General features: G+C 44.4%; 1 protein-coding gene across 4 annotated transcripts; it reads right to left on the minus strand.

Annotated features, from left to right (window-relative positions):
- Window positions 1-549: 549 nt before the first annotated feature.
- Window positions 550-8,200, minus strand: ZKSCAN4 (zinc finger with KRAB and SCAN domains 4). Of its 4 annotated transcripts, none has more exons than XM_054492055.2 (5): window positions 7,764-8,200; window positions 5,578-5,725; window positions 3,960-4,042; window positions 2,863-2,986; window positions 550-1,882 (listed from the first exon to the last, which is right to left on the minus strand). In XM_054492055.2, the coding sequence occupies exons 1-5, from the start codon at window positions 7,875-7,877 to the stop codon at window positions 1,020-1,022; spliced, it is 1,332 nt and encodes a 443-aa protein (XP_054348030.1). In that variant the 5' UTR covers window positions 7,878-8,200; the 3' UTR covers window positions 550-1,019. The 4 variants fall into 4 exon arrangements, with proteins under 4 accessions (XP_054348030.1, XP_063521979.1, XP_054348029.1 ...); XM_063665909.1 differs by having other exon boundaries at window positions 7,542-8,200; XM_054492054.2 differs by having other exon boundaries at window positions 7,455-8,200.
- Window positions 8,201-14,897: the final 6,697 nt, after the last annotated feature.

A 14,897-nucleotide genomic window follows, 5' to 3' on the forward strand; every position in this document is an offset into this window, starting at 1 on the left:
TCTTCGAACCTGGAGAAAGTTTAAGCTTAGCTGGCATAAGCCTTGATTCACAGTCAGCTATAAACTGGGGAAGAGGGACACAGATGACGTCTTAGTACTTGGTTAGGCCCAAGATAACTAAAAGGTAAGAAACAAGATGGTAAGTGTTACAGAATGTGTTCAAAATTCATAATAATCATTTTGATCTAACTCAATAAGTTGGTTTTTATTTACCTGAATGTGAAAGATTCCCCCTAAAGAGTAGCAAAATTAATGTAAACTAACATAATTAACATTGACTAAACAGTGAAGTTCTATGGATGGAGCAGTCTCACAATGTCTTAATGATAAAGAAGCTGTTTAAGGCATTCTTCTCATCTATACTATCATGGTAGAGAAATATGGATTCCCCCACCCAAATTCTGAAAACAGTATGTACGTGGCAACAAATACACTAGATTGACCCAGAATCTAGAACCTCAGAGAATAATACATAAACCCAAATGGCATGAGTTAGAAATTTCTCATAAATATAGACAACATCAAATTTTTGGAGCTACAAAGGCCATCTTACTGGTACATTTAGTAAATGTTTATTAGCACCTATCATACAAGGCACAAAGAAGAGCAAAAGACCTCATGGATCTGACCAATTTGTGAAAGATTCATTAGAGGCAAAATGAATGGTCAGAGCAGCAGCCCCCCAGACCAGAGCCATCCAACCAGATGTCCTAAAGTGCTGGCTGAGGGCAATTAAGTCCAGAAGGCCATTTAAATCCACTGGGTGAGAACAAACTATTTTAGGTCCTACAACTTCCAGACCACTCTCCCATGGCCTCCTATCAAATGACTTCTTCTCCCATTCACTTTCTGGAATGTAGAAGATAACTCATCATCCCAGCCAGACTACATTGTCCAATACCCGATGATGTATAGTGGTAAATAAAGCCCTTGTCCACAATTTCTGTAACCATTAAGGGCTCCAGGGTGGCTTCAGTTCAGTGACAAATGAGCACCAATGTTGGCATGAATACCATGAGTCACTGTGAAAGAATTTTTTTCCCTACATGGCTTCTCTGATGTTGAACAAGGTATGAAGTTCGAGTGAAACCTTTTCCACATGTGTCACACTGATAGGGTTTCTCACCAGTGTGGATTTTTTGATGTTCAATAAGACTTCTATTCCGTGTGAAACTTCTCTCACACTCGTTACATTTATAAGACACAGGAGCCTCAGTATTTTCCCACTGGCTTTCCGTCCTACCCTGACTTTCCCAGGACTCCCCATGCTCAGGATTCTGAACATTTTTATCACCATGAATCCTCTGATGTCTCAGGAGATGTGAATTCCGCCTAAAAGCTTTGCCACACATATTGCACTGGTATGGCTTCTCCCCAGTATGAATTTTGTGATGTTCAAGGAGGCTGCAGCTCTGGCTGAAGGTCTTCCCACAGTCATCACACTCATAGGGCTTCTCCCCAGTGTGGGTTCTCTGGTGTTTGATAAGGTTTGAGCTGTGACTGAAGACCTTACCACATTCTTCACACTCATATGGCTTCTCACCAGTGTGGACTCTCTGATGAATGACGAGGGCAGAGCTTCCAATGAAGGTCTTCCCACAGTCTTCACATTCGTAGGGTTTCTCACCAGTGTGGATTCTCCTGTGTTTAGTCAGGCCTGAACTTTGAGCAAAACTCTTTCCACATTCATGGCAATAATGTCGCCTACTCCCTACGGCATTTTTCTGCTTTCTTTGTAACCTGCCCTCCTGTTCACCAGCTTCTGCACATGTAGGAATCTGGGCAATGTCTTCCCTCAGGTGGCATGATATCTTCCCATGCTCCTTTTCTGGAAGCTTCTTGACTGGAGGCAAGTCCCTGCTCTTAGTCTGTATTTCACCACCTGAAACAATAAATGGCCGGCAACTGTGGGTTATGCCCTCCCGTGGGAGGAAAGCTCTGTGATGAGTACCAGGGAGGCAAGAATTACAGAAGTCTATATATGCCCAGGATGAGGATTTAAGTGCTAGAATAAGAACGGGAATAAAAGGGGAGAACAGGGGTGCTGGGGAGGAAGGAGACCTGAGAATGAGAATGGGGCCATTGGAAGGGTACAAACTGGGAGTGGAGGGAAAATGGTGAGGACCCAGGACTATGCAGGGGACATATGTGGTGGTTCTAAGCTCTAAGAATAGTAAGGCATGGCCATGCACCTAGGATTAGATTTTGAAAGAGCTGAGCAGAGGGTGATAGTAACAGGGCAAGTGGAAGGATTTCTGAAGCATCTGCAAGAAATGGCAAAAGCAAAGACTAGAAATTGGTGATGAATCAATGACATGGGTCGTCATCTCTAACTGTGCCCCAGGCAGAGGCAAAGTTCTCAAACAGAACTGGCATTGGCGCTAGGAGTTCTGAGAGCCCCTACTGTGCCACAAATAAGCTATGAGATTTCAAACAAGTGAGGTAATCTACGCCTCTGCACCCTCACCCCTAAGGTCAGGGTCTGTAGTTGATGTCTAAGGTTGCTTCTGGCTCTCACATTCTGAATCCGTGGCCCATTTCCTGAAGAGGCCCCCCAGCTTTCCTCTTCAGTCAGGGATAGCAACAAGAAGACATCAACATTTACTGAGCATCTCCTATGAGCCAGACCTGTACAAGGAGTTGTGTCAATTTCACCCCACTTATCCTAACTAGAACACTGGCATGGCAGAGGAGAAAGCAAGGTCAAAAGGAGTAAGGAGGTAGTAGTCAGTAACAGGCTTTCAGGAATGGTGATTCTGAATCCAAACATAATGGGGGCTCAACAGCTTCTAACAGCCCAATAGGTTCTAATACGCAAAGAATGCCAAGAAATCTTAAGACAAATTAGTGTCTCAGTCTTACCAAGGGAGACCAGGCTACTATGGTTCTCCTGCTTTTCATCTCTGTAGAGGTTCACCTGAGATGAATCCAGCTGTGTCCACCCAGGAGTGAGTGTCAGGGCCACATCTTCCATTTTCAGCAACCCCTAAAACAATAGATAGTCCTAACTAGCTTCTCTTGCCCAAAATTACCCCCAAAGCAAAGAATGAACATCCCCTTTAAAGAGGCTCTTTAAAAAAGATCAAGTGTGGCACACCTACACCAATTTAGCTTTATCTCTAATAACATCTTAATCAAAAAAACCTGCTAAATGAAAGAAATATTACATGCATTTTAGGATAAGTACTTTCATATAAATATCTAAACAGTCCAGAAAGTAAAATGGTTTGGAAGACAAGGGTCAATGCAGCAAAAGGAATGGAACTATGTCCAAAATTTTCAAAAGATTTGCAGTATGCTTTGGCAAAGTGACAGTGGGGGTTCATTTACATTAATAGCTTCAAAAATACAATGAAATCTAGGACTGAAGTGAGAAAAATTAGGGGAAAAAAAGGATACTACACAGCCTCAAACACTGAGATCTTCAAGCAGGACAGGAAAGGCTGAGTAGTAAACTGAAATCTAGGTTGAGAAAAGATTGTTCATATTGTAATATAAATAACTTCAAGATACTATGCCTTATCTGACCTTTCAAGTATAAGTTCTTTGAGGGCAAGGGCCAGGCCTTTATATCCCTCACCAACAGCACAGCTTATTATATCTTAAAAAGCAAAACAGAATGACCATCCCAACAAAACCTTCAGTTTGCTTTTGTGGAACTGCCCTTGTTGAAGGAAAAAAATCACATTGAGGAAGAGGCTGACCGAAGAAATGTAGGAGGAAAGATCTGAGAAGTACAAAGAAAACTCCAAGGTTGTTGTGAAACTGGAAAGTCCTCTTAGGTGGGCACCAAAATGAAGGTGGACAATTATATGCAACTTTGGGATAGATGAGAAAACTCAAATTCATGTAGATGTAGGATAGGGGTGGGGTAGGACCGGGGAGGGAGGAACTTAATGCAGAGCCTAACAGTAGTGAAAGGTATGGGGTGCTGGGGAGGGAGAGGAGCTCCAGCTCACCTGGGACCCTGGAGTGAGCCTGGAAGCTACCATTGCATCTTCTCTGCAGCACCCTCCCTGGGCAAGCCCAGGAACCTGGAGAACTAAGAAAGAAAGAAGCTCTGGATGAGAACTACCCTAGTATTCAGCCTCCCCACCTTGCAAAATCCAAGTTCAAAAACTGGGGCAGTAAGTTCTTGCCAATAAGTTTATACAGAATGTGTTCCTTTCAAAAATGCCTGATTCCCACCAGCTCCAGCCCTAGGGCCGAAAGAAGTCTGGTGCGCTCTGCAGATATACAAAAACCACGTGCAGAATCCTTGGTAGGAGTGGTGAAATGAAAGCAACATAACAAAGCTTTCCATTTGAAGACCTTTGGGTTTTGAATTTTGCTAGGAGATGGGGAGTAAAGAGGGTTTTTTGTTTTTGTTTCGTTTTGGTTAAAATGTCTTTAGTAGATATTAGGATGCTTTCCACTTCAGGTATGAAAAACTAGGAGGAGGCCAGGCACAGTGGCTCATCCCTGTAATCGCAGCACTTTGGGAGGCTAAGACAGGTGGGTTGCCTGAGTTCCGGAATTCGAGGCCATCCTGGGCAACCTGGAGAAACCCGTCTGAACCAAAATTACAAAAAATTAGCAGGTGTAGTGGCATGGGCCTGTGGTCCCAGCTACTCAGGAGGCTGAGGTGGGAGGATTGCTTGAGCCTGGGAGACAGGTTGCAGTGAGCCAAGGTCTCACCACTGCACTCCAGCCTGGGTAACAGAGTGAGACCCCCATCTCAAAAAAAAAAAAAAGAAAAAAAAAGAAAAAGAAAAACTAGGAGGAGTCAAATAAGGCTGGGTCCAGAAAGGAGGCAATGGAAGACTGGAAGACTGCTTAAATAGAACTTGCTCAGACTCAGAAGTAGAAGAAACCTTAGGTTTCCCTACAATAAGTCAATTTGCAAGGGGCAGAAAATAAGTTGGTTTAGGCCAGAAACTCTGCTGAGAAATAAAGATTGCATGTTGGATGGCATGTCCAAGTGTTGTATGTCTTAGGAATCGGGCCAGTTGTTCACAGCAGATGAGGAACAGCATGGAACACACAGCTGCTTCCTATTAAGTGATTTTCACTCTTCTAGTTACAGACTTTACAGGGTTTAGATTTACACTCTTCTATTTGCAGTAGTCCTACTATCTCTGGAATGTTCTGGCTGGCTTTACAAATTCTGCCTTATTTTCTTCATAGCACCTACCAATATCTAAAATTATATTATTAATTTATTTGCTATCCTCCCTGCTAGAATGTAAGCTCCATCCAAGCAAGAATTCTGTCTTATTGGTGGCTCTCTCCCCAGTGCCTACAACACTGGCTACCATAGATGAGGGCTCCCTAAATATATCTTTAATGAATGGAGATCACCATGTTGTTTAAAAAACTGATTCTTTCTAGACATCAATTTTAATAAAATCAGATTTACTATGTCCTAGTTTAGTTAGGAAAGTTTTTCACCATTGTGTGAAATTTCTCTTTTAGTCTCAGTCTTAAAATAGTCTCTCTGTGATGAGTATATAAAGTAACTGTAAATGGATCTTTTAGGTGATCCTTAAATGAAATTGGATGAAGTCTATAGAATACAACCCAGAAGAGAATACTCACCTCTGTCTTGTAAGGGCTGGGATCCCAGAGATTCATGCTTGAACAGAGCCTTCACTGGCTGGCACTGGCTACTTTGAGACCCTTGAGTTTGTGTCAATAGTGCCATCTTGCAACAGAGCAGTTCTTGCCCCTGGTCACCAACGGGAACCTAGAAGTCACGATTTTTAGTTATCTACCCAACATTTCTATGTTTTCCATGTGCAAGTGATTTCTATTTTCTAGGCACTGTTTCTACAGGCCTTATGATATTAACACAATTAATATAGATAACAACCCTATGAGCTATTATTTTGGATTTTTATGATAAGTTGCTGAAAATGGAGATGTGGCCCTGAACCTCTCTCCTGAGTGGACAGCATTTTTGTTGTTGTTGTTTTTGTTTTTTTGTTTTTTTTTTTGAGACGGAATTTCACTGTTGTTGCCCAGGCTGGAATGCAATGGCATGATCTCACCTCACCACAACTTCCACCTCTGGGGTTCAAGCAATTCTTCTGCCTCAGCCTCCCTAGTAGCTGGGATTACAGGCATGTGCCACCACACCTGGCTAATTTTTTGTATTTTTAGTAGAGACCGGGTTTCTCCATGTTGGTCAGGCTGGTCTCGAACTCCCAACCTCAGGTGATCTGCCTGCCTCAGCCTCCCAAAGTGCTGGGATTACAGGCATGAGCGACCACACCCAGCCAAGGGTGGACAGCGTTTAAGCAGCTTGCCCATGTTACCCAGCTAATAAGTGGCAATGCTAGGATGGGAGCTCAGACAGAATGACTCCAGATCCCGTGTTCTTACCATTACTCTAGGCTCCCTCATTATATACATCTGTGTGTTTACGAAAACCCTTTGGACACTGGTGCTAAATTCTCAAAGAATACTAATATATTTTCTAATCTGAAAAATGAGGATAATAATTTCTACTTTATGAGGTTTTGGAGACCAGTAAATAAGATCACAGTATGTGAAATCACCTAACACAGGGCCTGGCACATAGTTATGTCCTCATTAAAAGCAGGTTTCCTTCCAGACATTTATAGTTAAATTACAGTTTTCAAGTTACTGTCTCACGTGCAGCTCAGAATTTCCCACATATTTTATGAAGAATGAAGCTAAGAGATTTGCAATGACTTCCCACTGCTACAGGGCTTGCGTGCAATAGACCTAAGTCAAGAACCTTGGTATCCAGCTCACCAGTTAGAAGATTTGGCCACACAGGTCCTCTGAAGGTGTGTGCACAGGGACACAGGACGATGCAAAGAGGAAACAGTCCCTCATAAAATAGGGAAGAACATGGAGGTAAAAATCGGCCCACTTTCTACCAGAGGTTCATAACCAGTGGTCCATGGACTTTCTCTCAAGTGGTGCATGAACTCAGACAGGACAAAAACTAATCTTATTTTTACTGATCTTTAAGAGAGAGTTAACATTTCCTTCAATTATGAATGGAAGCAACAAGTCAAGGTAGCATAAGCAGTACCCAGGACTTTGTCACCAACAAAACCTGCACATGTTTTCACACCACATTACAACCAGGCAAATAGATGCTTATCACCATTTTGAAATTGCCAATTATAAGCCCTGTCCCTAGGTCTTATTATTTAGTGCAGTAATAAAAATCCATATATATGACTTTAATACAAATTTAATTATTTGCTAACTGTATGTCAATATAGTTGTGTTCTTTTGTAATCCTTGATAATTTCTTTATATATTTAAAAATATAATTCTGAGAAGGAGTCCAGGGACTTCACCTTACTGCCAAGGAGGCTCACAGTACAAAAAGAGATGAAGAACTCTTGGATCTTAAAGGAATGCCCCTCACTCCGATCTGGGATTTCAGGAGGAAACAGACCACAGCGCTCAGATACTAAACCTGTTCTTTCTACCTGCGGCGCCGGCTCATCCAGCTGCCTCTCCAAATACTCCAATAGCACCACCACCTCCTCCCCGCTCTCTGGATGCTGCTCCCGCACCCAGCTCTGCAGATTCCCCGGCAGGATGGTCAGGAACTGCTCCAGCACCAGCAGCTCCAGGATCTGCTCCTTGCTGTGCATCTCAGGCTGCAGCCATTGTCCGCAGAGCTCTCGGAGCCGGCTCAGCGCCTCGCGGGGACCCGCAGCCTCCGGGTAGCGGAAGCCTCGGAAGCGCTGGCGGGAGCGTTCGGGGCCGCGAGCAGGGCTGCAGGGTGCGCTCACCTCCGCCGCCAAGGCGGAGGCTTCCTCCTTCTCCACCTTCACGGTCAGGAGCCCCGTCTGGTCTTCTGCAGACTGGGCGTCCAGGGCTGCGTTTTTTCTCGGTTCTCTAGCCATTCTGACCCAAGGCAGAACTCGGGTCTCACTCTAGTTGCGACCTGTATATCTTCGGAGAATTCTGGAAAGGTGGTAAATTTTCCAGTAAAACTGCAAGTGGTCCCCCTCCTCTCATGCCCAGGGGCCCAGGACACCCCTTGAGGCGCAGCTGCACAGATCTCTCTTATAGTCCGTGCCTTTGCAGGGTCGTCCTCTGCACCCCACTCTGAATCCCACAGTAAGTATTACCAAAGGATGTCTTTGGGAGTGAACGTGATCACTCTCCAGACATAGGAGGGAAGTTGAGGCTGGGGCACAGGAAACCTCGATAGGAACTAAGGCCACTTCCTGGGCTCTCTAGGAAGCTTCTCTCGGTGGTTGTCTCCGAATTAACCCATTAGCTACCCTGTCCTTACCTCCACGCAAGGGAAGGCAGTTGAGGGAAAGAGAAGGAAAGGATGACAGACCTTGGATCATAAGAAATAGGACTGAGCCTTTAAATCCTGGAAGGATGCCGCTGTGGCTCATATTTCTTTCCTATGTAAAGCTTGCTTAAGCAGTTGGCATAAAATTGACACTAAAATTGAGCTGGAAAGCAGGGGTTCCCCATAGCCCTAAGAACCCTGGCAGGGGGACCTTTAGTCTCTCTCAGAAACATCAAGGCAGCAGAACACATCACCAGGCACTTGCCTGGAGTGAGCAGTGGCTGCCCTTGGTCCTTCCCCACTCACCCCCTTAATCTGTCACTTTTTTTCCTCCTCCTTAAGGCCAAACTACTCCTCCCCACCCTGACTGTAGCCCTCACCTCCCACTAATCCTCAACACACTGTCCCACTCCCCCAGTCACCACTTTGCACATTCCATGGCTGCTTCTCTGGCAATCAGGCTTATGCTGCTCTCCACCTCCAGAAACTCTCTAGTCTCTGGCTTCAGGGACCCCGTTCTCTTCTACTTTCTTCCTTCCTGTTTCTTCCCAGCCCCCAATCACAGTCAAGCACAGTGGCTAGATATGCAGGTAGCCAGGTTACCTGTGTAATCCTGGCTTACCCTCCCTGTGCCCGACTTTTCCAATCTGTAAACAGGGAAAGTAATAGTAGATAGGGATGTTGTTGGCATTACTAGGGATTAGATAATGTTGCGAGCACTCTTGTGTAAAGTGCTTAGAACAGTGCCTGGCATGTGATAAACTAGGCCTATCCTATAATAGAAGAAAGCCCTGAGAATTCTTTGAGCTAGATGGGACTCGATTTTAAGCCATAATTGACTGTAAGTTATTTGACTGGACACTTCAGTAAGCCCCTTTCTGCCCAGTGGAATGGAGAAACTACAAAATGCAAGTTCAGTAGTTTATTAGGGGAAAAAATATCATGTCAGTACTTTCCTGAGTTCTTCTTTCTCTGCCTGTGCCTCTACATTCCAAGGATTAGGAAATAACATAAGAAAATGAGAAGTCCCAAAGACTGTTGCAAATGAAAAATACTACAAAATATCTTTCTCTTGATGAGCTACCACAGAAGGTAGAGGGCACTGCCCATGAAGTATCCTTATAAGTGAACTTGAATCTAAGTACTTTTCTAGATCCTAATATTTACAGAAATAAGTTAGCAGTTTTCACACTCTGTGTCACACAGAATTACTGGGGAGCTTTTAAAACATCCTGACACCTAGGCTGCAACCAAGATCAATTAAATCAGAATGTCACAGGATGGGACTCAGGCATGAATAACATTTTTTGGTTGTTTTTGTTTGTTTTGCGACAGAGTCTTGCTGTGTCACCCAGAGCTGGAGTGCAGTGGCACAATCTTGGCTCACTGCAACCTCCACTTGCTGGGTTCAAGTGATTCTAGTGCCTCAGTCACCCGAGTAGCTGGGATTACAGACATGCGTCACCATGCTGGTCTCGAACTCCTGGCCTCGAGTGATCCACCCACCTCAGCCTCCCAAAGTGCTGGGATTACAGGTGTGAGCCACCACTTTCCTAGGTGATTCCAACATGCAGGTGAGTTTGAGAGTTAAGGAATTAAATGACACTTTAAAAAATCAGCCAAATCCAGCATGTGGGACATTCTATAGAACAGAATGATGCAGGACAAGTGAGCCCCAAAATTAGGGCTTAGCTCAAAAGGATGCTTTGCTTCGCCCAGGGAAGAGTTCAAGGGCAAGCCAGTGGTATTAGGCAGCAACTTTTATTGAAGTGTCAGTGTACAGCAGCAGCAGAGGTACTGCTCCTTACAGAGCAGGGCTACCCCCTAGGCAGTGTGCTCAGACTAGCAGCTCAGAAGCAGTTCTGCAGTCACATTTATACCTACATTTAATTATATGCAAATTAAGCACCAGATTATGCAGAAATTTCTAGAAAAGGGGTGTTAACTTCTGAGTCACCTGGTCATGGCCATGGAAAGGGGTGGCAACTTCCCTGTGTTGCCATGGCAATGGTAAACTGACATTGCACACTGGTGGGTATGTCTGGTGGACAGGTGATATTGCCTCTTCCCTCTTTTAGCTAGTCCTCAATTTGGTCAGGTGTTGGAGCCCCACTTCTGGAGTTGAATTCTGCCTCCTACCTCATTCCTCCCTCAGAGATTAGATATGCCTTCTTAATTTTAAGCGGGCTGCAGAAGGGCAGTGGTCCATCTTCTGTAACTGCTTCCTGCTTAGTTTATGGGCATAGGCCCTGCCTAGCACTGGAAGAGTAAAACTCTGGATACCATATCTAAAGGCAGGATGCTTTTATTTTCTGGGTCAGTAGATGGGATGGGTTGGAAGCCCTGTGACAGCATTTTCTTTATCTGGATCTGTTGTAATTTAGAAGACACAGATTTTATAAAGACGTTAAACAAGCAAGGGCCAAAGATTAGTAATAACAAGATGGCTATTAAAGGTCCTAGGAGAGATAAAAACTAGGTGAGACTTTGGATGGCACTTCTGATAATTGACTAGATATAGTTGGGGTCAGTGCCCTTATTATAGATATGTAACACGGTAGCTTGCTTATAGATCTTGTGAATGTTAAATTCAACCTGTTCAGAGTTGTTACTACATGTGCAGCAGGTTTTATTAATAATTGCACAGACTCCATCTTGTTTGGCCAGTAAATAACCTACACATTGGGGCTGGCAAGTCAGGGGCTCTTCTCCGGGCATTCCAGACACCCATCTTGTGACGCTATTTCAGGATGGGTAACCCTCAGGGGTCAGGGGACTTAAAGCATTTGCTAATAATTGCACTTTTTGGCTATTGTTAAATCTCTTTTGTCCTGTCCCTATTGTTGTAAACTTTAAAGGCCATATTTAAATGGCTCATAGGGGTTTGAGGTCCTATTGCTGCTTTTTGTAGCTTCCTCCTAGTATAAGGGGCAGATTGAGTAAGAAAATGCATACCTAGGAGAGCTTGTCCTTTTTGGGAGTCTGAGTCTGCATTAGTATACTTCCTGAGTGTTTCACCAAAATGACCCTGAAATAGAGTGGGATTTTCTCATTTTCCCTGAGTTATTTCTATAACCTTGTCATAAATGACTGGCTTAACCACACAATTTTTCCTTACCTTTTTTCTTTTCATGGCACAGCAAGGAAATGAAATACTTGCAAGTCATGACAAGTTAAATTAAAGAATATGGTAAAATGTCTAAACCTTTTTTTTTTTTTTTTGATTCTCTGAAAACTGGCGAAATTTTTCCTTGTATAAACCCAAATTAGAGATAGACAATGCCCCATGTACTCTAAGTGTTCCTCCATTTCCATCAGCTACCTCCTGCAATGGACATAGGTTTGACTTTAGGGGCTTATATGGGGCCCTACTCCTGGTGGTCCTGGTTGGGCTTACTTTTTTGGGCCCTGAGGGGTAAAGGCTGGGGCTAGTTGGATAAGGGAAAGGGGTGCCTGATGACCTTGAGTTAGAATCCTTCATTAGAAAACTAATGGGACTACTCTCAGAATAGGATTAAGGAGACTTCAGAGAGGGCATAGGCCTTCTAGGGGAAGCTGCTTGGAGAGGATCCCTTAGGTGTGGCTTTCTGGTGTCTGGAAGTAACGTGAGCCACTACGGAGCCATAGAAGCCTGTGCATAAGAGATCTCTATTTTCCTTTCTTTTTACAGAGCAAAACTAATTGTTAAATATCACTACGATGTAAAGAATCATGCCTAGGCCAGATCTGTTGGTTGGCCAGTCTGTATTGAACGCAAACATTATTGCAATAGTAAATGAGTTTCTTTTTAAAATAATTTCTCTAGTTTAAATTTACTCCAGTTGTCTAAAAGGCACCCTAGTGGCGAGTCTCTTGGGATGCTCGCCATTGTCCCCATGTTTAATGAAGATATCTACAGGCGTTTTGGTTACCCTAAGTTTCTTTTATTTTACTTTTTAAGAACAAGTCTCACTCTGTCACTCAGGCTGGAGTGCAATGGCGCAATCTCGGCTCACTGCAACCTCCACCTCCCAGGTTCAAGTGATTCTCATGCCTCAGCCTCCCAAGTAGCTGGGATTACAGGGGCCCACCACCATGCCTGGCTAATTTTTGTGTTTTTAGTAGAAATAGGGTTTCGCCATGTTGCCCAGCCTGGTCTCAAACTCCTGGGCTCAAGCAATCCACCCATGTCAGCCTACCAAAGTGCTGGGATTACAGGCATGAGCCACTGTACCTGGCCTAGTTAGCCTAAGTTTAGCAAATGCCTAGTTACTTTTCCCTTTTAATTTCTCACTTTGTTCTACAAAGAAGGCATGAATGGAGGGAGCAAAGTGTTACGAAAGTGCATTATGAGCTGAGCTATGAATGGACAGTAGAATGTTGAGCCTAAATTTTGCACACAGCAAGGGTTATGCAGAGTGAGGCTAAACAAATGGTGACAGTGGAAGGGAGAAAGGAAAAGGGGTTGCCCAAGGGGAAACCTTGGAGGCCCTGACTTGCTGGAGAACCTACCTACTAGCAGAGACACTGAAAAAAAATGTTTGGGTGGCCACTTGTTTACTGCTGTAGGTGGCTGGCTGTCATGCCAGGGGATTGGGTACTCCCAGCTTCTTCAGCCAAGAGGGCTGGAGCAAGGCAGTTATAAGTCAGCATGAAGGAAGGGGACTGCAACTGGCTATTAGGGAAGTAACTTCTAACTTTAGAGCAGACAAAGGTGAGACCAATATTTCCCTAGAGGTAGGGACTGTAATCCACAATCCTAGAGGGCATGTCAATGCTGAAAACCCCAGAGCATCTGCTGGGGCAGCCAAAAATACCAAAACCCGGAGTGCCTGAGTTTCAGCCAGCGAGGGTCTCCTCACCAAATACTGAAAATCCCATGGAGGCTGGACATGGTGGCTCACACCTGTAATCCCAGCACTATGGGAGGCCAAGATGGGTGGATCACCTGAGGTCAGGAGTTTGAGACCAGCATGGCCAACATAGTGAAACCCCATCTCTACTAAAAATACAAAAATTTGCTGGGCCTGGTGGTGCACGCCTGTAGTCCCAGCTACTCAGGAGGCTGAGGCAGAAGAATCACTTGAACCTGGGAGGCGTAGGCTGCAGTGAGCCAAGATCACGCCACTGCACTCCAGCCTGGGTGACAGCAAGGCTCGGTCTCAAAAGAAAAAAAAAAGACTGAAAACAAAACATATTTTAGGACTAAAAATGACTGGTGGAGCAATAAAATGGAGTCAGAGGAGAAATAACTGGGCGAAGATGTGGCATGGATGTGCTTCAAGGCACTCAAACAGGGGACTTTTAACTGACCACCTATCCAAAGGCTTTTACTTCCTATCTTACCCGATATTAGGGGGTCGGAGAGGGGAACACAGGGAACATTCACTTATCCTCAAGAGTCAAAAGGCTCTGACCGATCTTTCACATGGGACCCAGGTGAAAGTCTCTCCAGATTTCCTCAGCTTAGGTGGGCTCAGCTGTCACATGGTGGACCAGGATGGGACTGGTAACCCACTGACCTGCTGGCTGGAGCACTGGGTCCTATATGAGGCAGCAGCATTATGACTGCTTACACATCTACTTGGCTCCACCTGTCAGGGAAAATGATGGCTCTGAACAAAGCCTCTGGTTACTGTTATAGCTCTGTAGTGTTGGCAGCTCTTTATTGTTAGAGCTATTGCAGCCTTAATCACAGACTGCTTTGCCATCTCTCCATTCACCTTCTCACCAATCGCCATCTCTCACTGGTCTCTTGCTGTCTTGATGACTACCATCTCTCATCATCTCTCGCCAATCACCACTTCTCTGCTGATCACTGATCATCTCTTCTGTCTCGCCGCCTTACTACTGTCTTGCCTTAACGCTGATTGCCTCCTTCTCCACTGTCTCTGCTGTCTTCATCCCATCTGGGTTGACAGATGATGCAGGACAGGTGAGCCCCCAAATTGGGGCATAGACCAGGAGGGTCCTTTTTTTATTTCTTTTTTTTTCTTTTTGCTTGTTTCATAAAATGTATGAATCAAGAGTTCTCAGCTTCATTCAGGAAAGAATTCAAGGGTGAGCTAGTGGTGTTAGCAACTTTTATTGAAGCAGTAATGTACAGCAGCACCAGAGGTACTGCTCCATTGCAGAGCGGGGCTAACCCATAGGCAGCGTGTCCAGAGTAGTCGCTCAGAAGCAGTTCTGCAGCCATATTTATACCCACTTTTAATTATATTCAAATTAAGAGGCAGATTATGCAGAAATTTATAGAGAAAGGGTAGTAACTTCCTGGTCGTCAGGTTGTTGCCATGGAAAGGGGTAGCATGGCAATGGTAAACTGACATGGCACATTGCTGAGCATGTCTCACAGAGAGGTGCTTTTCCCTCTTCCCTGTTTTGGTTAGTTCTCAATCTGGCCTGGTGTCAGTCCCACTTCTGAAGTTGAGTCCAGCCTCCTACCTCAGGAAGACCTAGATTCTTCAACAAATAAATGGCATTAATAAACATTTGGAGGAGAAAGGGGAACTATAGATTAAAAGAGACTGAATAGACTTACCAACCAAATGTAATGGTAATGGTAAACCTTATTTGGACCCTAATAAGAACAAAACAATTGCAAAAAGACATATTTGAGACAATTGGGAAAACTATG

This window comes from Pongo pygmaeus, chromosome 5, assembly GCF_028885625.2.
Source record: "Pongo pygmaeus isolate AG05252 chromosome 5, NHGRI_mPonPyg2-v2.0_pri, whole genome shotgun sequence".
Taxonomy (NCBI): Eukaryota; Metazoa; Chordata; class Mammalia; order Primates; family Hominidae; genus Pongo; species Pongo pygmaeus.